The 24,097-nt window shown below is 41.1% G+C and overlaps 2 protein-coding genes across 3 annotated transcripts in view; one reads left to right on the top strand and one right to left on the bottom strand.

The window, feature by feature from the left end:
- LOC116063736 (myosin-11-like) overlaps window positions 1–21,535 on the bottom strand; it is a 41,052-nt gene extending 19,517 nt beyond the window's left edge. The window contains exons 1-24 of one of the 2 annotated variants that reach the window (XM_035996579.1): window positions 21,378–21,535; window positions 19,787–20,111; window positions 19,180–19,350; window positions 14,626–14,782; window positions 13,428–13,455; window positions 12,550–12,649; window positions 11,372–11,404; window positions 10,528–10,620; window positions 10,373–10,436; window positions 10,133–10,231; window positions 8,646–8,789; window positions 8,026–8,121; window positions 7,810–7,928; window positions 7,134–7,286; window positions 6,869–7,042; window positions 6,032–6,205; window positions 5,375–5,489; window positions 5,095–5,282; window positions 4,375–4,496; window positions 3,146–3,215; window positions 2,789–2,949; window positions 2,082–2,190; window positions 575–706; window positions 288–494 (exon numbers count right to left, since the gene is read on the bottom strand). In XM_035996579.1, coding sequence (XP_035852472.1) covers window positions 288–494; window positions 575–706; window positions 2,082–2,190; window positions 2,789–2,949; window positions 3,146–3,215; window positions 4,375–4,496; window positions 5,095–5,282; window positions 5,375–5,489; window positions 6,032–6,205; window positions 6,869–7,042; window positions 7,134–7,286; window positions 7,810–7,928; window positions 8,026–8,121; window positions 8,646–8,789; window positions 10,133–10,231; window positions 10,373–10,436; window positions 10,528–10,620; window positions 11,372–11,404; window positions 12,550–12,649; window positions 13,428–13,455; window positions 14,626–14,782; window positions 19,180–19,350; window positions 19,787–20,111; window positions 21,378–21,520 — 3,177 coding nt within the window. In that variant the 5' untranslated portion in view covers window positions 21,521–21,535. The remainder of the gene's footprint in view (window positions 1–287; window positions 495–574; window positions 707–2,081; window positions 2,191–2,788; window positions 2,950–3,145; window positions 3,216–4,374; window positions 4,497–5,094; window positions 5,283–5,374; window positions 5,490–6,031; window positions 6,206–6,868; window positions 7,043–7,133; window positions 7,287–7,809; window positions 7,929–8,025; window positions 8,122–8,645; window positions 8,790–10,132; window positions 10,232–10,372; window positions 10,437–10,527; window positions 10,621–11,371; window positions 11,405–12,549; window positions 12,650–13,427; window positions 13,456–14,625; window positions 14,783–19,179; window positions 19,351–19,786; window positions 20,112–21,377) is intronic. The other variant, XM_035996580.1, reaches the window with a different exon arrangement.
- Window positions 21,536–22,426: 891 nt separating this feature from the next.
- Window positions 22,427–24,097, top strand: hoatz (HOATZ cilia and flagella associated protein). Its single transcript, XM_031318762.2, has 2 exons — window positions 22,427–22,549; window positions 23,556–24,097. The coding sequence occupies exon 2, from the start codon at window positions 23,562–23,564 to the stop codon at window positions 24,024–24,026; it is 465 nt and encodes a 154-aa protein (XP_031174622.1). The 5' UTR covers window positions 22,427–22,549; window positions 23,556–23,561; the 3' UTR covers window positions 24,027–24,097.

Below are 24,097 nucleotides of genomic sequence, written 5' to 3'. Positions count from 1 at the left end.
GTTAGGGTTCATGTGTCATAACAGTGTCATGTGTTCATGACAGTGTCATGCCACTCTTATGTAGATACCTTCAAGTAAAGTGTTACCCAAATTTCTCCTAAAGGAGACAATAAAGGTGTATCTTATCTTGCTGCACATATGAACATTTTTGATTATGTACTTCATTTTAGAAGATTAGTTATTAAGATGACAATGTCAATTAATCCCTAATGAGATACTCTGTCTCATAAGACTGTGTAATAATAAAAATAATAATAATAATAATAATAATAATATGTTGTGTGGACCTGCAGCTGCTGCTCCATCTCCTTCTTCTCGTTGTGCAGGGCGTTGCTGCGGTCCTCCTCCTCCTCCAACCGAGACTCCATCTCGTGCAGCACCTCCTCCAGCTCCTGCTTCTTGGCCTCCAGTCGCACCCTCATCTCCTCCGCCTCAGCGTACAGCTCTGTCTCTGCATGCAGCTTCATCTCCAGCTGGGCTCGCTCCTCCATCAGCTACAAACACACACTCCTGTCATTTATGGAACTTTTAAGATAATAAAAAAAAACAAGATAAAGAGCTGCATTTCTTTCACCTGGTTGTGTTTCTGGGTGATGTCCTTCAGCTCGGACTCCACCTTGGCCGCCACCTCCTTTGCTGCCTTTAGCTCCTCATCTTTCTGACCCATTTCTTCTTCTTGTCGGGTGACCTGCAGCAGGGGCTTCACCTGAACCACGGACAGACATGTCACACAATCCACAACTCAGCCTGGCTTTATTTTCAATATACAGTTCATGGTTTCATCTCATTTACAGGAAACGTGTTTTGAAAGGTATAATATGGAACAGATGTACAGAATGTACAGACTAATACAGAAGTAATCCCTCTCAATCATCACTTATGACCCACTAGAAGTGTGTGGTGGTGTCTGTATCTGCAGAGACCCTGCCCTCTGCCTGGATTCTCTCTTTTCTTTTTGGTCAGTCGGGACATTTATGGGCATCAACAAAGAGCCTTTGGGCCCCACGTGGGTGTGTAACCCCCAGCCAATAACAGCATGCAGGCTGTGCAGCCCTCTCATTCCAAACTGCTGCTTTGCCTCTCAGCGTCTCAAATCGACGCACACATTTAACTGACACACAGAACCAGACAGGACAAAACTCTGCGTTCACTTATAATCCGGCAATCCGGAGGTGTGTGAGTGTTTATCAGTGCTTTAGAACATAACCACTGTGAAAAATAGCTTGCTCTGATTCCCTGCTTTTTTAAGAGAGAGAGAGAGAGAGAGAGAGAGAGAGAGAGAGAGAGAGAGAGAGAGAGAGAGAGAGAGAGTGTGTTAGCCTGCCTCTCTTAGTTATGCTATTATAACTCCAGACTGCTGCTGGGGAAGTTCCTTCCTTCCAAGGACACAATGAGCTGCTCTCTCTTCTCTCTTTTCACTTGTCTCCTTTTGTGTGCATCTTAGTCCCAGAAATGCTTGTTACTAACCTAGCTCTGGGGAGTTTTCTCCCCGGAGTCCCTATGCTTCTTCTTCACCCAGAATATCGCCTTGGAATAGGGTGGCACCTAGACCGGGGTCTTGGGTGCAGCTGTCGCTATGGACCTACTACACCCTGCTACGCTCTGCGATTCCCCGCTGTGTCCGACTGCGTCCTGCTGCGTCCAACCACGTCCACTCAGGCAGCTGTGCCACACTACACCCCATAACGCCGCGCTGTGCCCTACTATGACATGAACTACTACGACTACAATTGTGGTCACTGTTCCGCTATCTTTATTATGACTATTATTGCCACCATTCACCACACCCCCAACCGGTGCCGTCAGACACCGCCTACCAAGAGTCTGGGTCTGTCCGAGGTTTCTTCCTAACAAAAAAGGGAGTTTTTGCCACTGTCACTGTCGCAATAGCTACTGATAATGCTTGCTCTTGAGGCAACCGCTGTAATAGTTGAGGCTTCGTAAACTACAGAGTGTGGTCTAGACCTACTCTATCCGTAAAGTGTCTCGAGATAACTCTTGTTATGATTTGATACTATAAATTGAATTGAATTGAATTGTGTGTGTGTGTGTGTGTGTGTGTGTGTGTGTGTGTGTTTGACCTTAGTAAAGAGCCTCCACCACTGCCAGTTCTTGAGTTTGAGGTAGCAGGCGCAGTTCCTCTGGATCACCTTCATGGCGGTCAGTTGCTGCTGACGTTTACTAAAAGCTCTGACAACACACCAAGAAAGATTAACTAAGCAGCAAGAGCTGGAAGAGCTGGAAGAAGTACTCAGATCTAGTACTAAGTACATGTAGCAAATACTACAGTGTAAAAATACTCTGTTACAAGTAAAAGCTCTGCAAATATTACTTAGGTAAAAGCATTAGCATCAAGATATACTTAAAGTACCAAAAGTGAAAGTACTCATTATGCAGAATATATATTATATGACTGGATTGTAATTATTGATGCATTCATGTGTTCATCTCTATAATGTTGCAGCTGGTAAAGGTGGCGCTCAGTTGAATTACTTTATATACTGTACTGCTGGGTAATTTGTGAATGTCCCCCCAGGATCAATACAGTTTGATCTTAATCTATAAAAAAAATACATCATGATTCATTTGATTGTGTTTTGTATTAATAATCTGAATCTGCAATGTTAACTAAAGTTGTCAAATAAATGTAGTGGAGTAAAAAGTACAATATTTACCTCTGAGATGTAGTGGAGTAGAAGTATAAAGTAGCAGAAAATGGAAATACGAAAGTACGAGTACCCTAAACTTGTACTTGCGTAGCAGCGTCCAGTCTAACTGTTTCTCTTACTTGCGGGCCAGGAAGCCTCTTGCTTGTGCCTGGAAGGCGATGATGACGACGGTCAGTTTGAGGTCTCTCTCCTCCTCTAGCTGGGCCAGGACTCCCGTCCTGAAGAACATCTTACTCTGACCGATGCGATACAGGTTAGGATCCAGATCCAGGTGCTTCACCTGCAGGACAGCAGAACAGAGGAGAGGAGGTGCTTAAAGGACAGACATTTCTGCTTCTTGTAACATCATTTTCAAATAAATTCATATTCAAATGACTTTTAGTATGCAGGTATTCTCAAAACAGAACAGACTGTATCAGCAGTATTATATTGTATATGTGTGATAACATAAAACTGTCCAGTTCCATCTAGCTCACCATCAGGCAGCACGCCTGCTTCCCATCCATGAAGCCCTTTGGGATGGCATTGGCAGCCAAAATCTCATATCTACAAGCACAGAAAAAAACACTTTGTTGTCACTGTACTGTAACAACTGGAGAGGTATGCATATTATTAATTTAAGGCCAGGCATAGGCACTGGTCAATTTTGAGATTTTGCTTCCTTAACATGTCTTCTTACAGACTAGTGGAAAGAAAACAATCAAAATACATATTTAGGTGTTTATTTATTACACTTTTTTTTATTTGTGTCTGTAGATTTCTCCTAGGAGTATAGTACGTACAGTATATATGATCCAAAGTATAGAATGCTAAGGATTTGATTAGATAATGTGTCTGTAAATAGTGGTTTCCAATAAAAATAAATGGCATTTTACAAAACATATCTTTAAAGGCTGTTTTCTCAAAATGAGTTTTGTTCTCATACTCCAAAAATCTCCACTTCATTAGCATGTAGAGGGCTTTGTTCATATACTCTACATCATAGCCGGATTTATACAACATTACTAAAAATATGGAGAAAATAGATTTTTTTGTATGGCTGTTGAAAGTATTTTCTGATTTATGGAGTGATAAAAAGATATATCCAAAATTACCTCTGTAAAAACCTTTGACTCTAATACTGTATGTATGTCAACAAAATGGACCAAGAGTTTTGAACCTGGCTTTATCCAATGTTCAGATTTCTCTTCTGGAAATGTATGCAAATTAGCACATATTTAGATATGTGCATAAGATAATGCCTCATTTGCATATTTAAACATAACATTTCAGAAAACCTAATTGGCTTGATGCAAGTAATCACCTGTTTCAGGGTGATATCCATTAGTTAACGTTTGTACCCTATTCACCTGTAGTGTCTTGCCTTAAGGTTAAACAAAAAACATGCAAACTTGGAAATGGGTGATGTAATGATTTCATTTCACACACTTTGTTGGTCGTTTTATTTTGAAAGTTTGCAGGTTTGTGTCTGCCCTCCAGTGGTCACAGTGAGGAACTGCAACACTACGTTAAAACGAAAGGCTAAAACACTGGTAATATCAAGTTCCTAGCACTGCCAAGTAAATTCACAAAGTTGGGGCTTATTACAGTGCAGTTCTTCTATCATTAATACAGACACTGTCAACATCAGTACAAACACAACAATTCATGTTGTTTACGTTTAAATAATAATCCGAATAAATGTGGTGTCAGACAGTTTCCTCACCTCTGTCTGAACTCCTGGAACACGATGCGGTTGGGGAATCCCTGCCTGCAGATTCTGATGCCCTCCAGCACGCCGTTACACCTGAGCTGCTCCAGCACCAGGTTGGAGTCCATCTTCCCAGCCTGCATCACAGCAGCAGCATTCAGTGTCTTCTCGACACACTGCAGCTTCAGCTCAAATAAAATAATTTGTTCTGGATACATTCGGAGAGAAAGAACTAGGGCTGGGACGATGTGCTTTTGTCCCGATTCGATTCTTTCATGATACATGGGTGCCGATTAGATTTGTACTGTGATTTTCATTTATTGCGATTGTAGTGTAGCGATTCGATAGTATTGAGTATTGCGATTTTCTTTTCCTTCTTTAACAAAAATAAAAGTTGAATAATACACTTCTAGAGACAATATATCATGATATTTCTAAAAACTAATTGTTTTCTAAAAAAGAATGTACATCACGTCAGTCAGATATTTATTTCATTATTCTGTAAAGAAGTACATAACATGGATTTACTGCAGTTTCTGCTTTCCGTCTGTTTTGCTGGAAATGGATATGATACCTTATAAACAGAAAATATTTAGATGAATCATTGGCAAAATAAAAAATAAAAAATATAGATTCTAGGGAAAATAATCAATTTTAAAAATCGTTGCAAAACAAATCACAATACACACAATTTTCGATTTGTCCCACCCCTAGAAGGAAACACGGATGGCCTACCCTCTTCTCGTGGTTGGGGATGATGCAGCGGACAAAGTTGGGCTGCGTGTTGTGCAGCGTGGTCATCAGCTTGCCCAGAGACTCCTTGTACAGCTGACCCACTGTGCGAAACATGCCCTTCTTGGATTTCGGGGGCCCCGAACTCTCTGACATCTTGGTTATGGTCTCCAGACCCACCACTCGATCCGCTGACACAGGAGAGATGGATACCACATGTGATTACCATGACTACAGATTTGTGGTGAAATGAGGACTTGTTGCCCTGCCACGGAGGACTAACCGTCTTTCCACAGGTCCTGGATGAAGGTGCTGGAGGAGTTGTTGAGCAGAGCGGTCACGTTGTCGTTCAGAGGATCCATGTTCTTAGTTAACCAGTTAGCTGCATTATAGTCCACCTAGAAATGGAAAAGCCAGTGCTGTGACCAAGTCATCTTTGCTCAAGTCCCAAATAAGTCTCAAGTAATTTGGTCCAAGTCTCATTCCACTCTCCAGTTATTTTTTGGGGGCTAGTCAAATCAAGTCACAGGTTATGTCAAGTCAAGTCTAGTCCTTAGTTAAGGCAAGTCATCCGAGTCATCATGCCTCAAGTCAAGTCAAGTCTCGAGTCATTAACTTACAAGTCCAAGTCGAGTCTCAAGTCATTTATTTTTTGTCAAGTCGCAAGTCATGCAAACTGTGACTTGAGTCCAAGTCACCAGGTCTCAAGTCCACATCTCTGGATGGAAGTCATGTTTGTTGATGGTGATCATGATCTTTATTGTTCTGACTGTTAACAAATCAGATTAAAAGACCCAAAGCAGCAATGTGTCTCTCGGTAGTATGAGCATTGGTTTAAAACATAGAATATGACTGGCCTTATCATTTAAACTAAACTAACTGATGCTACAGTTCTCAGGATTATCACTGTCTCGGTCCTGAAGCTTTGGGTGATCCTCACCTTACCGGCGTAGTGCAGAACAGTGAACATCAGTTTATCTTTGTGTTGTTTGGGTTTGGAAAATTTAACGTGACCGGTGTGGGTGTTCAGCAGTTTCTCCACGAAGGAGACGTCGGTGGCTTTGGGGAACCAGCACTCCTCGTCCAGCAGGGCCAGGATGCCAGGAGGGTTGTTCTGCAGGACAGTGACGGACACAGAAGCTCAGTTAAGACAACATCTTAAATCTAAATTATTTTCCATCGAGGTTAGGACAGTTGGGATTGGATGGGGGGCAGGTGTTAGAGTTCAGGTCTCAGTTTCAAGCTAAATGCACGCCTGGTAGAGGTGATACAGGTGTGTATCCCGACTATTATTGGCACTCTGGACAGGAACAGTCTTTTGGAAGCATCTCTTTAATCCTAGTGCTTATTAAAGGTTGTAAGTTTTATTTTAATGGCTAGACAATGAGTGAACAATGGGGTGGCAGTAGCTCAGTCTGTGGGGAGTTGGGTTGGGAAGCAGAGGGTTGCTTGAGCAAGGCCTGTCCAGCAGTCGCAGCCCCCTCACTCTGACATCTCTCCGTTTGTGCATGTATTGGTCCTGAGCATGTGTGCATGTGTTTCAGGCTTGTGTGTAAATGTGTGTAACTAACAACAGAGTGGAAAAAAAAAAAAACATTTCCCCCTGGGGATCAATAAAGTATAAACTATTATGATTATGACTATTATGTTGGTTAAATCCTTTTTGTCTCTGCATGCAAGTCCTTTGGACCTCTTGTACTCTCAGCATTGTGAAAGGTAAAACTCTATGTTTAATAATCACATCTATAAACCCGTTAATGTGTGGGTCAACACTGACCGGCCTCTCGATGAGCTCGATGCAGGGCTGCAGGTCCAGGCCGAAGTCGATGAAGTTCCACTGGATGCCCTCTCGCTTGTACTCCTCCTGCTCCAGGACGAACATGGTGTGGTTGAAGAGCTGCTGCAGACGCTCGTTGGTGTAGTTGATGCAGAGCTGCTCGAAGGAGTTGTCCTGAGGCGGAGAAACGTCACAGCAGTGATCAGAAAACCACACAAACAAAAACAAACACTCAAGTATTTAAAGGTTTTCAGTCAGCGTTCACCTCAAAGATCTCAAAGCCAGCGATGTCCAGGATGCCCAGGAAGGACGACGACTGCCTCTTACTCTTGTCCAACGTCTTGTTGACTCTGGCCAGGATCCATCGAAACAGACGCTCGTACATGGCCTTAGCCAGAGCCTCCACCGCAAAATCAGCCTGGAGGGGGGTGGAGGCACAATTACTCAACTGCCCTACTTTAATTTCAGAGTCTCAGATACTTTTTTCGAGTATTTCTATCACCTGGACTACATTTCAGAGGAAACTAGATAGGGCACTCAAAGAGCGCAGACCTCCACCAAGGCATGCCCTATTTCATAATGGTAATGCAGTGTGAATGTTCCCAGTCTGGAACTAATTTTTCTGATTATTCCGACACCACATGAATGCAGCACAAACGCCCTATCTCACAGTGTTAACAAAAGTGAAAAATAATTTGTGTATCCGCCCCATGATTTGGATCCTCTCCCAAATGTATTAGGTTCTTCCTTGCGCCATGCTACACCCTTCCACTAAGTTTCATGAAAAACAGGCAAGAATTTTTTTCTGTAATCATGTTGATAGATAAACAGACAGACAAACAACAAAAACAGACAAACCGAAAACATAACCTCCTTGGCGGACGGAAATAATCCAGAAGAGCCTATATTTTCTGTGCTGATGAGGTCTGGTTTGCGGTTACCTGCTGCTTGGTCTGTGCCTTCTGCACCACCTCCCGGCCCACTTTGATTCGAGGAGTGAGGATTGCTCGGATGAAGTCGGTGATATTGATGCCCTGCAGGTGACACACCTTCTGAGCAGCTGGGGTTGATGGGTAACAAGAGACGGAGAAGAAGAAGAGGTCAGAGACGTTTAAAGGTACATTTAAAGTGCTGGTGTTGGTATTTGAAATGGTTACCGGTGTCGTCGGGCATGGTGGCCTGCTCGCTGTTCCTCTCCTTCTCAAATTTGATGTTGCCCAGCTGGAGCACAGTGGACACCACCTTCATCATCCCTGCAGAGAGGACGACAATCAAGATGGTGCATACATTTGCAGCTAAAGTTCTAAAAGTTCCAAAATAGTTTTATTGCCTGATCCAAATAATGAAATTACAAATACCTGCTGGTACAGAGATCTGTTCACATACTTCTATGTCCCAACATAATACAGCTGCACAGTGAACACCCAAACTACATTAAAGTTGGTGTAGCAAAAAGCTATTTCAGTAAGATGCTGCATGCCAGGTTTCATTTAAATGGTTTTGTATGTGTCCAGGGAGAGAGGAATTGTGGATTCCTCAGGAAATTAAGTTTTGGAGAACATTTAGACAGCCTCTCTTTGTCCCAGCATGAACAAAATACTAAAGGTGTAAAGGTTTTCTAGTGATTTTACTTTCCCCACTCTTTTCCTTGAATTAATTCCACTTTCCTGATGTTTTTAATTCATATTCCCTTAAATTTATTCTTCTCTAAAAAGGACACCGTCTTTGAAGTGAAAATGATTTAGAAAAAGGTTGGATGGATGGTTGGAGTTAGTACCCATTCTCTCCTCCTCAGTGAAGCCCATGATCTCCATTGCCTCCAGAGTCTCAATGAACATCTCATCATCCTCCTGACCGGAGATCTCCACGTGGCCGGCCACCAGGAAACGGTAGCAGCTGAAGTCCTCCAGCAGAAGCTCCTCTAAACACACACACACACACACACACACACACACACACACACACACACACACGGATCATTTGTTTGGTAGCGGTCAAACCCACAGCAGATGACATAAATATCAGTTTGATCTTTCATCTTCTTCACAGATGAATAGAGATCAATATCCGCTTAATATGACTCATTAACAAGACCTTTCAAATGGTTTTATGTTCTCAGCAATGTTTTTCCCTAGGTCAATATGTTTAATGTATGTTTCCCTGGGTCAATATGTTGAAATCACCTGCAGCTTACAGCCTACTGATGTTATACCCCTTGAAACCTATGCTTTAAATTTGCGGGCAATCTCCACAGTGGCTGAATGGAATTTAAACATTCAAACTGTAGGACCCTGGGAAAATAGGGATGACCCTGATGGGGCAAGTAGGAGAAGTTGTAGAAGTGAAGGGATCACCACAGTTAGTACAATTCAGGGGAACATGAATGTCTGAACCAAATTTCACGGCAATCCATCCGATAGATGGAGATAGACACAGACATCCGAACAGCATAAGCAGAACGGTTTTTGGGCTATATCTGCACCAACACGGTTTCCCCTCATCTTCAGTCTTGATGCCAAGCTAGGCTGAACACATTCAAGACCTGTCTGTGCGCTAGAGATAAGAGGTGTTAGAAAGAAATAGAAAATATTTCATTTTCTCCTTTTTGTAATTTTTCTATGTGCAAAATCTGCTATTAAAAAGCATACATTAAAAACACCATATCACATCCAGATAGAACACTTTAAAGCTTTAGTGCGTCACTTCTTGATATTAACGAACGTCCGTTACGTTCAAGCCATTTCCAAATGAGTTGCTACAAAGCTATTTAAGACTATCAGCTCCACACAACTCTCTCTGGATTTCTCAGTATAGCTATGTTCAGAAGATTGTGTCGTCCGGCGACTTTCGCACGCAGAAACTTGAGTGAAGATAATTACCTCTTCTGAAGGTCACGGAAGGCTAGTTATCATGTGGACGCGCCGACAGTGTTGTTGTCATTACTTAGAATTCCTCATGGGGGCGACAGAAACTACGCACTATAGCTTTAAAATACATTTACATAAAAACACAATGGACAATAGAAGCTACATTAAAAGGAGCACCAGGTACTCGATGGTTAGGCCTGAATCAAGGTTAAATAAATAGATATAAAGCGTTGTGTGCTGAGATAGCAAGCTGGCTTCAAAAAGTGGCTGTCCTTGCTGATTATTATCTTACCTGACTCCGGGTTAGAGACAGCTCATTTTTAAGATATGTCACACTGACTCTTTAAGCCCATTAAACCTTAGAGTAAGAAGAGTGTTTTGTATTGTGGCTGCTCACCCTTCAGCTTGTCTTTGGCTCCGGCCACCATGTAGTAGAAGATGTGAAAGGCTCTCTCAGTCATGCTCTGACGGATACAGCGAGACTTCTCCAGCAGGTCTGATCGGGTCACGACAGAGTTAAGCCGATAACCAGGCCCGTTTTCTGGTAATATCTCAAGCAAAAATGCTACTTTTTATCTTATTATCCCATTTATATTCATAATTTAACAAACAACTTGGATCTATAAAAAAAAGATACAGGTGTCAATATTGGCCCCAACAATATAACCGGTCACATCGAAGTTGAGCTTGATGAACTTTCCCTGTGGACAGAGAGGACAACAGTGGCTACACGACACCTTAAACCACTCGGAGAACTAAAAGTGTTGACTCACAAACTGATTAAAAACTTACAAATCGTGAGGAGTTGTCGTTCTTGATGGTTTTGGCGTTTCCGAATGCCTCCAGGATGGGATTGGCCTGCAGCAGCTGCTTCTCTAGCTCCCCCTGCAGCCCATAACAAGTTACACATAGTGTAGGTTTTGAGTGCAGGACTTTTACTTGTAACAAAGTATTTCCATGCTTTAGTATTACTTATTTTACCTGCTGTAAGTAGGAGATCTGAGTACTTCCTACTCCACCCCCAGACTCCATTGACAAAAACAGTAATTCTACCTCGCAGAACACAGGAGTTGCTGATCTATCGCTGCCTCGATTGGTTAGTTTGTTTGCGTTATTGTGTGACTTTGGTGTTTTAAAATGGTTAGTTCGGATTCACCAAAGTCACACAATAAGCATAAAAAAACTAACTAACTGATCAAGGCAGCAGGAGACCAGCCACTCCCGTGTTGTGGGAGGTAAAATTACTGTTTTTATTGAAGGAGTCTGGTGGCTTAGAAGAGAGCATAGATAACAGCTTCAGGTCCCCGTCGTAAAGGGCTGTCTGACAGCAAGGTAGAGCGGTGAAAATATTCTAAATATAGCGTACACTTAAACCGATAGATTTTTTTAGTTGGCTAAAATACATTTAGCTGCTGCCCCTGTCCACAGCAGAACATTGCTTAGCTTCCATGTTGGTACACCTGCCTGCTTCTCCAAACTGGATTGTGCCGACCACCATCTACTGTAGCTAATACACTGACTATGGATAATACCACCTTACTTCACAAAATCCCAACTATCCCTTAGATAGTAGTAAGTAGTAAAACGTCTCCTACTTACATATTGTGTAAAAGTGTCTATGAGATTTTATACTCACGTATGCCAGAGATCCTGCCTGCTGCGGCTGCTGCTGCAGGAAGAAACAGGAACTGGTAACAAACTCCACTGTTGTTTTGCTGATACATTTAGCATTTCCCAAAAATGTGCTGCTTGAAATGCACAGAGCAGCAGGGCCAGAGATCAAGCATCAATACATCTTGCCTAAACAAATCACAGATTGTTCTTCTTTGCTTGATTATAGGAACAATTAACGTTGTGGACGATTTGTGGCAAAGATACGAAGACTTGTAAGTATGTAGTTCTCCATTGACAGCACATGTTTTACTGACGTTTTACGAGTTGTGAGAAAAATCAAAAGCCTGTGACATAACTAAACACAAGTGTACAGTAATATCTACAACACTGAGGCTCCAATTTTTCATATGATAGTAGCCAAACATTTAATGGGTACATTTAATAAAATGGGGGGATGAGGGAATAGGATGCATGTAACATATTAGTTTTCTTTAAACAGTATGTCCACTGCGCAGATACACTGTACAGCACATGTATGATATTTTAGTCCATTTTCTCATATTTCATATTGTATATCGCTAATCTTTTGGCATATTTTTTAGTATTTAAATAGCATCGTGAAATTATTGTTATAATTTACATAGTTGAAAAAGCTTTTGACAAAAATCTGAAAAGCTCTCTTGGCTTCTTTTTTGAGACGGTCCCTAACTTCAGCTCATTACTGTCAAGTTGCGCGAGTGGCAACAAATAATACTGTCAAACTTTGAATGCTGGTTTTTCACAGCTGTAGTTGCTGTTCAGATTAAGATTTTAGTGCATCAACAAAACATGATCATATTGTAAAATATGATTCAGTGAAATTGGAAAGTTGAAGTTACAACCAGTTACAACATTAAAATGCTGCATTCATCAAATAATCAAATAATATGCATCCATTAAAATAATTCAATAGCATCATATATACAATATTATAACCAGTCACGGTTCTACATAAGCACTTTTGTGAGTATTTTTTACCTTGTGGTATTGATACTTTTTACTCCAAATTTGGAAGAAATGTGACACATGCTGTGTTTGGGCAAATGTAAGATTGGCACGCGTCTTTGTAATTTGTTTTATTTAATTATTATTTGGCTGCTATGTAGATCCAGCTTCTCAATCTTAAAACATCTTAACGTTTCTAAAGACGTTTCTACTCACAGGGTTCGCATCCTTCTTGCCCTTGTGCGAGGAGGCGACGACAGCCAGATACTGAATCACCTTCTTGGTGTTTTCTGTCTTCCCCGCTCCAGACTCACCTCTGGGTGACGGCGAAGAGGCGATGGAGAGAGGGATGAAACGTGGGAGGAGGAAAAGAGGAAAATAAGACAGAGTCATAATAGTTTAGTTTATTAGCACAAAAGAAGTCCTGAAAACAAAAGTATATGACAACAAACGAGAGGTAAAAAGATAGAGAGAAGAGAGTGAGACAGTGTTGACAATGGAGACAGGATGGAGTTATTCTGGATTTTTTTTTGAAGGCCAGCTTTTATTTATTTTCAACTAAAGCTGATATTTTGTGACAATATTCAATCCCTGATGGTAGATAAGGGCTGAAACAAATAATAATCTGAATAATTAATCATGTGTTAGTCGTTTTTTGAAGATAGAAATATTAATATCCACCAGATCCAACATCTCAAATATAAATATTTGCTGGGTGTTTTGTCTTCTGAGTATTTTGGAGTTTTCAAGCTTTCAAGCATTTTACATGTGTTTGACGTTTTACAGACCAAACGATTAACTGAACAAAAAATATTAAATTAATTGATAATGATTTTAATTGTTACTTGCAGCCTTACATACATGTAAACATAAATATATACACACACAATTACATTGTGGAGACTCCCCTCCCTTTTGGAGACAAAATCCAAGTCCCCACAATGTGAATAATTAAATTTTTTAGGGTTAACACTTATTTTAAGTCTCCAGGGAATGAATGCAAGTCAATGCAATGTCCCATTAAGTGATGGAAATGTGTGTGCTCACATGAATGGTACAGTGTGATGGAAATGGTTAAGTATGTTTTGACTCACGTGCAGAGAATAGATTGATCCTCACGGTCTGTGTGGAGAGAGAGAGAGAGAGAGAGAGAGAGAGAGAGAGAGAGTGATGTTTAAAGTTTAAACTCACTTGAAACCAAGCTGAACACACCAAACATGAACTCTGAAGGCGGTGCCGATTCACTCTGACACGAGAGCAAACAGCTCTGAAATCTCGTTTGGGGGGAGATTAGCCTCCATCACTCATATCATCTAAAAATAGCAGGTGGATGCAGGGCTCCATCGCTGTAATCTCGTCTCCCTGCTCCATGTATGGCCATTCTGGGGCTGAATGGAAAGTAAGGAGTTGGTCTGAGGTCACTGGTGGACCATCCGGAGACCAGACGCAATGCTCTGAGGCTGGTTAGGGCTGCTTGCTGCCACTATTCAACCTTTATTTTTTAACTTTTATTTGATAATTGTGTGTGTGTGTGTGTGTGTGTGTGTGTGTGTGTGTGTGTGTGTGTGTGTGTGTGTGTGTGTGTCAACCATTACCTAAAAGGGATAGTTCAGATTGTTTTGAAGTGGGGTTGTATGAGGTATTATCCATAGTCAGTGTATTAGCTACAGTAGATGGGGGTCGGCACACCCCCAGTTTGGAGAAGCAGACAGGAGTACTGACGCGGAAGCTATAAGCAATGTTCTGCTGTGGTAAGGGGGCAGCAGCTAAATGTTTTTTAGACACCTGAAATAATTAATATCAGTTTAGGTATACGCTATATTTGGAATATTTTCACCGCATTACATTGCCGTCAGACAGCACTTTACAACAGGGAAGCGTAGCTGTTATATCCATCTATGCTCTCTTTGAATCCACCAGACTCCTTTGACTCGTTATTTTACCTTGCAGAACATTGGAGTTGCTGGTCTATTGCTGCCTCGACTGGTCTGTTTGCGTTACTGTGTGACTTTGGTGTTTTAAAGGTTAGTTCCGATTTGCCAGAGTCACACAGTAACACAAACTAACCTGTGACCCATGTATATACTACTGCTACTACTATACGTACAGTTCTGGTGGGAAAATGGCTTAAAAATGCTGATTTATAGCACACTATGCCTCAAAAACGTAATGTGTTAAAGCTCAGTGTGTTAAAATGCAACAGTGGTAAATTTGGTTTTTATATAATACTTTTTACACACACACACACACACACACACACACACACACACACACACACACACACACACACACCTTGCATCATGTTCCTGTAGGCGTTGTCTGTGATGGAGTAGATGTGAGGCGGCACCTCGTGGCGTTTCTTGCCCTTATACATCTCGATGATTTTCTCAGAGTAGATGGGCAGCATCTTGTAAGGGTTCACCACCACACAGAACAGACCTGAGTACGTCTGTGGAAAGGGGGGGGGGGGGGGCAGTCAGTTAGGACTTTACAGTGATCCTTCTGGTTTGTTGTTGTTAAACTTGACAGATTCCCTGATTTCTCCTGGAATACTGTCCTCTAAACTTGAGGAATCCCAGGATTAGTGGAACATTGAGTGTGTAAGAGATACATCATATGTGCCCTGCCCCTTTAACTGTAGGTTGTAGTTTCATATAGATATCCTCAGGACGTGTTCTCCTATACCATTATGTGAGATGCGTCTTGTTTTTTTCTTAGTTAGTGGTGGGCAGTAACTGACAAAGAAGCATCCAGACATACTTTCAGACATTTCAAATAAAGTCTGAAGAGACATTAAATTCATGTTAAGATGTTCCTGTGGGTCAGAGATACAGACATTCATGTTTTCCAGTTTCAAGTGTCAATCAGCTCATCCAGGAATTCACAGTAGAGCTATAACATTTCATCAATTAGTCCATCGATCAGAAAATAGAAAGGCAACTTATTTTGACAAACAATTTGGAAATAAATGTCAAACATTCACTGGTTCCAGCTTCCTAAAAGTTAGTTTTTCTGCATTACATTATGTTAAAATAAACTGAATATTCTGGGGTTTGGGGCAATTTTAGGCTTGGGACATTTTTCAATATTTTCTGACATTCCAAATAATCAGCTTATAGATTATACTGATACTGATAATGAAAATAATTAATAATTTATACTAATACCTGCAATATCTGTAATAACCAGCAATGTAAAAAAAAAAAAAGTGTACATTTCTGCTGCATGTAGTGACCAAATCAATTTGCCCTTCTTGACTCTGTATCATCATCATACTATAAATACAAATAACCAACATATTAATATAAATTTTGGATATCGTAATATCGCACATATGACACAAGTGTTGTCTTTTCCTGGCTTTAAATGCTGCATTACAGTAAAGTGATGCACTTTTCTGAACTTACCAGACTGTTCTAGTATTTGCCTTTACCCACTTAGTCATTATATCCACGCAACTGATGTTCATTTATCAAAAATCTCATTTTGTAAATATTGTGTGAAAGCATCAATAGTATTTTCTCCCTATCGCCCAGCTCTCCATATTTACAGATACTACACAGGCTTTCACACTGACATACTGCACAACCTCTCAAACTGAAATATACAAAAACATCACACTATTTATTGAAATTTGTTGCATGATCCCTACAACACAACACGTTTTATTTAGAATTTAGATTTATGTTTCAATGATGTATAATGATTTACTTTCCATTGTGGGACTCGTTTGTTAAATGGTAAATGGACTGCGTTTATATAGATCCCTTCTACATTACCAAGCAAACTGCTTTACAACTTGCCACCCATTCACACACTCATTCAGTGTCTTGCTCAAGGACACGTCGATATTAAGACAGGAACGGCCGGGGGGATCGAACCGCCAACCTTGTGATTAAGGAATTTTGTGGCTGCTCAGATACTGTCTGCTCATATATGGACTGGAGGCTGTCCGTATTAGATGCATCAGTGTGGGTTTTAATTTTACATCCCATACCTTATTAGACTTTGTAAGACTGACTGAAAAAATAAAAACATAAGCTGTTGATCCTCCCAGGACATCCTGAGTCTATGTAGCGAGCAGTGTGTCTGCGCACAGTCCCTAAACAAGGACTTTTCCACCTGAAAGTTAGTCAGTGTCAACTTCAATGAGTTTTATAATGAGAATAGTTCTCCTCATATTATGTTTACATGTAGATTTAAAAGTGCTGATGTTATTTCTTTTTCCACAGCGATAATGTCAGTTTGATTTTGCCTGCAAAATAGCCTCAGGAAGGAACTTGTGAACGTGTGTACGTTCAAAGGTTGTTTTAGTCGTGCGAGAGAAAACTCAGATTGGACAGATAGTCTAGCTAGCTGTCTGGATTTACCCTGCAGAGATCTGAGGAGCAGTTAACCAAAGCCCTAAAATTCCTTAAAGGATGCAGAAGGAAACGGACAAAAAGACATGCATCCGGCGGAATTTCCAGCGGCACTGGAGCAATCCCGGAGCAATCAAGTTTCTTAATTTAAGAGATCATTTTTGGTTTCTTGATGATCATGTTAGTTCTGTTTTCCCTTTCTCTGCTCAGATGTTTCACTTTAAAAACCTAGAACAATTCTGAGACATACATTTTGTTGTGAGGTGCTCAAATGTGAGCTGCACTTTCTATGATTTTCTGGAAAACAACGATGTGCGTAACTTCTACAGGGTTTTATGTTCAATCCACATCATCGTTTTTTTTTTATTCTCTTTCTTCAACTTATTCTTCATAATAACAAACAAGTCATTTATTTTTGAAATTTTATTGTTGTCTGTGCTTGTGCCTTGATAACTTTTCTTTCTGAAAATGATGAATGAAAGCAATGTATCCTTATACAAATGTTCATATACGATATGTTACGAGAAGTCATGCTTAATTGTTTTGGAGGTTTAACAAACTCTGAGTCTAACCCTGATGTCTGAGTTGATTTACCCTGATTTACCATGGTAACAACCACAAACGGAAATACTCATGCGCACATACAGCGAGTTTGAACATATATTTCGTTAAAAAAGCAACATGACTGCTGCTGCTAAAGAGAGAATTTGCGTGGGAAAAAAATGCTGCTCGAGTATATGCGGAAGTTCCAATATAGTGTTTTAATTTCATATTTAATCACAATAGCCTAATATTAGTGGTGAAATGGTATTGAACCTATAATCTATTTCGTTTAGGTGCAATCTTGCGGGCGAAAAAGTCCTAAGCCTACTAATTCCATTCTGAGGCTGCAGCACCATCATTAACAGAATTATAATTCATAATCTTTTATTTCAAAGGGTTTACATCATTCACCTGCAATCATGTGGAACATATTTTTAATGGCTGTTACTGGTTTGTGTCCAGGGAACACTACAAAAACGTTAAAAACACGTTTCAGAGCGAGTCACTCTTCTGATTCTTCTGCATTCAGTGGCTTTACTAAAATGCTCCGCATCACTAATGTTGTAAAGAAAACTGCCGTTTGCAAAAAAACGTAATGCGACACAAATAATCTGCTGGGATGTAAGAGCATGTCCACGATGGGTGACGTTAGTGATATTAGGACTGATAAGGTTATGTAAGCTACATAACTGATAGACTGGGAAGAAAAACGATACAGCTCAAATAGGTAGTTATCTGGAAATCAAAATGCATCAGGGACTCAATATCATCTCCCGACGTATGTTTAACTAACAAAGAAATACAGCTTCTTCATCAACGGGAATGTTGACAAAAGGAAATGCCATGTTTTGAGAAAAAAAATCTTTTATAGTCTGCCTAACACAGTTAATAAACCAACCCTGTTTTACCAGGTTAGGTTCACAGGCTCAGTTACCATAGTAACTGACTCTGAGGTTAACTTACCTCTCTTTCTGAAATGGGCTGGAGTTACCCCTCTCTCTTAAGTTTGATTAACCTCCCTTTCTGAAACAGAAAACCCAGAGCTTCCCTCATCTCAGGGTTAACATACTCAGAGTTTTCACTAAAACTGTTTTCTGAAATGGGCCTCTGCAGTGCAGAACCTGTTTAGGCAACAAAACCACTGGTTAGGTTTAAGAAAAGATCGGGGTTTGGGTTCAAATAGGTAGGTTTGTTACGTTCCTAACATACGCAATGTTATTAAAGTACGTAACAAAAATCTGTTAAAATAAGTCTCATTGACTTTTGGTTTCACACAGAACACAAACAGCGGTCTCTTGGGTGAAAGCCCTGCAGCCCTGCAAGCCCTGGCTCATGATTATGTGGATTATATACGAATTATAGTGTGCATTACTTCTCATGGTACATAAGTACAAACAGTGAACGAGAACAGCCTGCAATAAAGATATGTTTCAAAACCAAAATTAGATTCAGGTTAGATTTAGGGGCTAGAGAACACATTATGTGAGGGTCCTGTGTCTCTGTGAGTGTGTGTGTGTGTGTGTGTGTGTGTGTGTGTGTGTGTGTGTGTGTGTGTGTGTGTGTGTGTGTGTTCTTGTTTATCTACATTCGTGGGGTCCAAAAACTGGGAATACAGTATACTTGTGGGGTCCGGACAGCTTTGTGGGGCCAAAATGCTGGACCCCACAACTTTAAAGGGCTGTTTGAGGGTTAAGACTTGGTTTTAGGATTAGGATTAGAATTAGGTTATCGTTAGGGTGAGGGTAAGGGTTAAGGTTAGGCATTTAGTTGTGATGGTTAAGGTTAGGGTAAGGGGCTAGGGAATGCATTATGTCAATGACGGGTCCCCACAAAGATAGTGAGACGCACTGTGTGTGTGTGTGTGTGTGTGTGTGTGTGTGTGTGTGTGTGTGTGTGTGTGTGTGTGTGTGTGTGTGTGTGTGTGTGTGTGCCCCTCACTCACATAGATCAGGCTGGAGAAGTATCTCTCTCGCAGGTTTTGGAGGACGGAGGCTTCGTTGAGGAAGGTGAGGGCGGCCATGTCCTCCACCTTGCTGAACTTTGGCGGGTTCATCTTCTGGATGTCGTCTTTGTTCACCGTCATCTTCTGACCGTTGGAGAGCTCCACCAGCACCTGCACCCAAAAACACACTGTCATAATGAAGCTTTGTTTACCTCTGCGTAGCCTTTAAAGACCTGAGTGTAACTTCCCTTACAGACGTAATAAATATGTATTGATGTCAAGCAATTCTGTGCAGTCTTTTTGTTTTACTGACCCTTAGATCATTTTTTGCATTTTATTTATTAATCTTTAAAAAAGAAAAGCTGGTCTTGTCCATAAAAAGAGAAGGATGATTAAAAAAAGTATATTAGTTCACTTTAATAGAGACAGATGTGTGTGTTATGTTGTTATTTGGCATCTGAACCGTTCATTAGAGACTTTTTTCAAAAAAACTGTCCTCATTTGGAGAAAAAACAATCAGGAGCATGAAAGCGGTAAAATACAAAGGGTACAGCAGCATGCAGAGACAACGGAGAATCTGTTGTGACATCATCAGGGCGTGCATTACCTCATCACCCTTCTCCTCCTTTATGCTGGCAGCCTCGAAGCCCTCCTTCTCCGACGGTATCCACACCATCTTCTTGGCCGACCAATCGGCTTGCGCCACCCCGCTGTTGCGAAAGTCATTATCCAGGAAGAGGAACTTGGCATCGTCGGGGGCCGGGTCAGCCATGTTGGAAGTATCACCGTTAGTGGATGAATCGATCTGAGACGCAGCGGCGTCGGAGTGGATCGCTGGCGGTTCAGAGGCGGTGGAGCTGACGTCTGGATCGTCGCTGGCGACTGGGTCAGCCTCTGGTGGATCGATGGGAGTCGGGTTGACCTCTGACCTGCTGACATAACAGACGGCAGAAATCAAACACAGAAACTGTCAACACACTGAGTTTGTTGGATAAAACGGTGAGTCATCCATCAATGAGGCTGCAGATAAGGAGCAGCAGACTCTCAAATCACTGCTCCCAGCCAAGAAATAGTGCGACACACAACCCCCAAAACAAGTTTTCACACTTAGGTTATTCTAACTATTAAACAGACAGGACATGTAAATCAGGGATCTTTAGAGGTGCTGGTAAGCAAAATGCACAGAGCCAGGCTAGCTGCGCCCCCCCCGCCCCCCAACCCGTTTCTAATCTTTATGCTAAGCTAATCGCCTGCTGGTGGTAGCTTCATATTTACCGCGCAGACACTAGAGTGGTATTGATCTTCTCGCCTGTAACTCCATTTTTATACTTTTGCACTTCTTAAATCTACTTGATTTCCAGTGTTCTTATTTTATACTTTTTTTAGAAATAGTCTTATTTGTTGTTTTATTTATTTCATATGTTTATGCAAAGTTGCTTCTGATGGGCACAGGCCAGCGCCTTCTATCTGGCAGCTCTGCCACCATCTATGTATGAATGTGTGTGTGTGAATGGGTAAATGAGAGACAAATAGTAAAGCGCTATTAAGAGCGTCCGTTAAGGTAGAATAGCATTATATAAAAACAATTAATTTACCATTTTTGTGTGTATGAAATGTGCTATATACATAAACTTGCCTTACCTTAACTTATTAACTCATTACAATCTTGTAAAAAGTCTTGAGGGTCTAAAGTGTCTAAAGAAATGTTAAGTAAAAACTTCTCCGTAGCATTTTCAATTTATGCTTAATTAAGCAACACTCAAAGTTAAAGTCTGGAGGAAAAAAAACAAAACATCTTTAGGTATAATCTATTAAGAGTTTAACACTCAAAACCTTCCTCGGTTGAGCAGATTTAATTGACAAAGCTGGGAACATACAGTGAGCAAACAACCCTAAACATCTGTCATCACAGTTTGATTGAACAGAGAGAGCAAACTTCTACATAACACCAAACAGAGGACGATATAAACCATCAGTCTATCTTCAGTGACTGTCACACAGCTGGAATCATCACACAGAAAACAAACGACCATCAATAAAAGACATTAGCTCACGCTTTCTTTCTTCCTTCTATGACCTCAAACGGCTGCCTTTGCATCCGACTGTGACTCGGATCATTTACATTTGGTTTCAGTGACAGATTACTGCAGATAAACGCCTTGGTGCATTTCCCTGTAGGTTTGCAATGAGCTACTTACTCCCTTATCCTCGCCTCTGCCTCTTCATGTAGGTCACAGGGCTGCTTTGACCTCCCGTTGAACAGCCGGCAATAAAACATGAAAAGCAGCAAACAGATAACCCCTGTAATCAAACAACCCAGCTGCCATGCTGGAATGCCCATGTTTGGCTAACCCTTTGCTCCTGGTAGCTTTGGTAGCCCAAAGAGGGATGCTAGGGACTTAGCAGGCATACTACCTTATAAGGTGCAGCTCATGTGTCCAGCCAAGCTTACCGTTTACACCAAAATGGTGACATGACACAAGGTGCATCCATGTGTGGCACACACACACACACACACACACACACACACACACACACACACACACACACACACACACACACACACACAGCAGAGCAGGAATCAATATGCAGCATCTCTAATAAAGATTTGACATTTTTACAATTAAAGCTTTACTTCAACTGTCAACAAACAAGATTTGTTAAATGTTTAAATTTTTAAACCTTTTTAACACTTTAGTTTAAAACCAAAAGCTTGCTGCATTATCCTAAATCTCTTAAACTTTATTTATCATATCCATAATGGATAATCCATTTTTTACTCTTCAACAGCAAATATAAAAACATATTGCTCTACAGAAATATGACTTTAGTTATTAATAAGCTACTATTTAAAGTCATTCTGCAGGTTTAAATAGGTTAATATTATTGGCATTTGTAACAAATTGAACAATAGAATTCCTTGCATGAAAGTAGAAAAGCCTCTACCTGTCCCCTGTATTATATAAAACGGATAATATATGAATAATAAAGAAAGTCCTTATACTCACTGTGCAGTGCTTCAGCCCTCAGAGCAGCAGAATGGAGGCTCAACTCCAGGGATATGAGAAAATCATGTCAGGTAAATGAACTGATGATGATGATTTGGTCCTTCCTTCTTCCACACTATTTAAACCGGCCCGCGACACCTGGGGGTGGAGCCGCGCGCGCGACCCGCTTCGTTTCCATAGTTGGCAGCAGCCACGAGCGACTTGCATCCAGCCAATCACAGCGAGAGGACAGGGTTAATTGTTCTGTTTTCAAATTAAAAGCTTTGAATGAATGAATTTGTACACAGATGTGATGTCGAGTAGTTTACTGTTATACTGTTGAGTAAATAGGATTTGTCACTAATTAGTAGAGGTGGAGACTGGTGAGTACCCTTAGTAACCCCAACTTTGAGGTTCTTTTACTTTACTTGAGTATTTCCATTTTCTGTTAACTTAGTTTACACACACTTTACTCCGCTGCATTTCAGAGGAAAATATTAGGCTACAATTAATAAATATTGCTTCAATACACTTGACAGCTGTTACTTGTTAGTACTACATAGCAAAAAATTACCTATAAAATGGATATAATACATTTTAATAATGAATGCCTAATGAACAGTAGGCTAGCCTAAAGGATACTGTGCTCATCATCATTGTAATTGTAAAACTACCTGACACAACTGTACCCAACTGTACAACTGCATAACTGCATGTGATGTTAGTTAGCATTAACGTTGGCAGAAAGTAAGGGAAACCTACCGTTAGCTAGTATTATGGTTAAAAGCAACGCTCTAAAGTGTGGCTGTATTTTACTCAAAAGGATTCCAACACTGTAGCTAAAAAGACACTACACAGTGTAGGCTAGTTTAATGTTAGCCTACCGGTAGCCTGTGGCTTCACTTTTCAAGACACCATGGAGATGACGGAGAACCAGTGTGGTAACATTTTCCCTGAACGGTAAAAAGTGTGGCTCCGACGGGACTTTAATGATGCATTTAGGTGCATTTCATAATCACAGCAGTACATGCTTTTGTGCTGGTGCTTCTCCCTGCATCTCCAAAACTGAGGGTGTGCTGACCACCATCTATTGATATGATACTATGGATAAGTACCACATTCAACCATACTTCAGAAAATCCCTTTAAGGGGGCATCTTCCCGCAGTTTACTCTAAAGGTCAATTAAGGTAGCCTACCAATAACCTACTTTTATTTTGAAAGGTTTGCGCGGAAGGATTAACTTTGGTTCATAATGGCTTGCCGTAGATGTCTCGTTTCCATGGTGACTATACTTAACTACAGCGCACTTATAGTTTGCTATTAGCTTATTAAACTAGTGTTAACTCGGTTTAATTTTTTTCTTCTTGATAACCGTTTTCTGGACTAAGAGTAAAATGTCTGAGCCCCCGGAGCAGGAGGACTTTGATAAATGCTTCACCGTGTTTGACGGCTCTTCTCCGGAGGACGTGTCCCACGCACGACAGCTGTGGAGCTCACTGTCTCTCCTGCCGCCCTTGGAATCCCGGCTGGTGTCCGCAGACATCCGTCAGAGACTGCCGGTATCCCGGACGCAGCATCATTTCCAAAACATCATGTCCAAACACCCCGTCCCACAGCCGCCGAGTGTCCCTGCTCTCCGGCAGAGACGGGAGGAGAGGCAGCGGTATGTGGCCATGGCCGACCAGAGGAGGGAGATCCTGGCTCTGTTGGGGAGGCAGAGGGAGCAGAGGATTCAGAAGGAGCTGCTCTCTGTGGACTTCAAACCCAATTTGAAGTTCGGCCGAGATAAAATATTGAAGCTGCAAAAACCACCAGACTCTGAGATGGACGACGAAGAGCTGGTGAAGCAGCTGCAGTAAAGGACCATAATTAAGTTTTTAAAAGGCTTCACACATGTGGGGGGTTTAGGCCTATAGAAGAACAAAAATGT

The sequence above is a fragment of the Sander lucioperca genome, chromosome 21 (genome assembly GCF_008315115.2).
Source record: "Sander lucioperca isolate FBNREF2018 chromosome 21, SLUC_FBN_1.2, whole genome shotgun sequence".
In the NCBI taxonomy this organism is placed as follows: Eukaryota; Metazoa; Chordata; class Actinopteri; order Perciformes; family Percidae; genus Sander; species Sander lucioperca.
The sequence above is the reverse complement of the archived record's forward strand: the minus strand, read 5'-3'. Positions and strand labels throughout refer to the sequence as shown.

What these genes read in the sequence shown, in the direction of transcription:
- hoatz (XM_031318762.2), top strand. Translation starts at nt 23,562, where the DNA reads ATGTCTGAGCCCCCGGAGCAGGAGGACTTTGATAAATGCTTCACCGTG.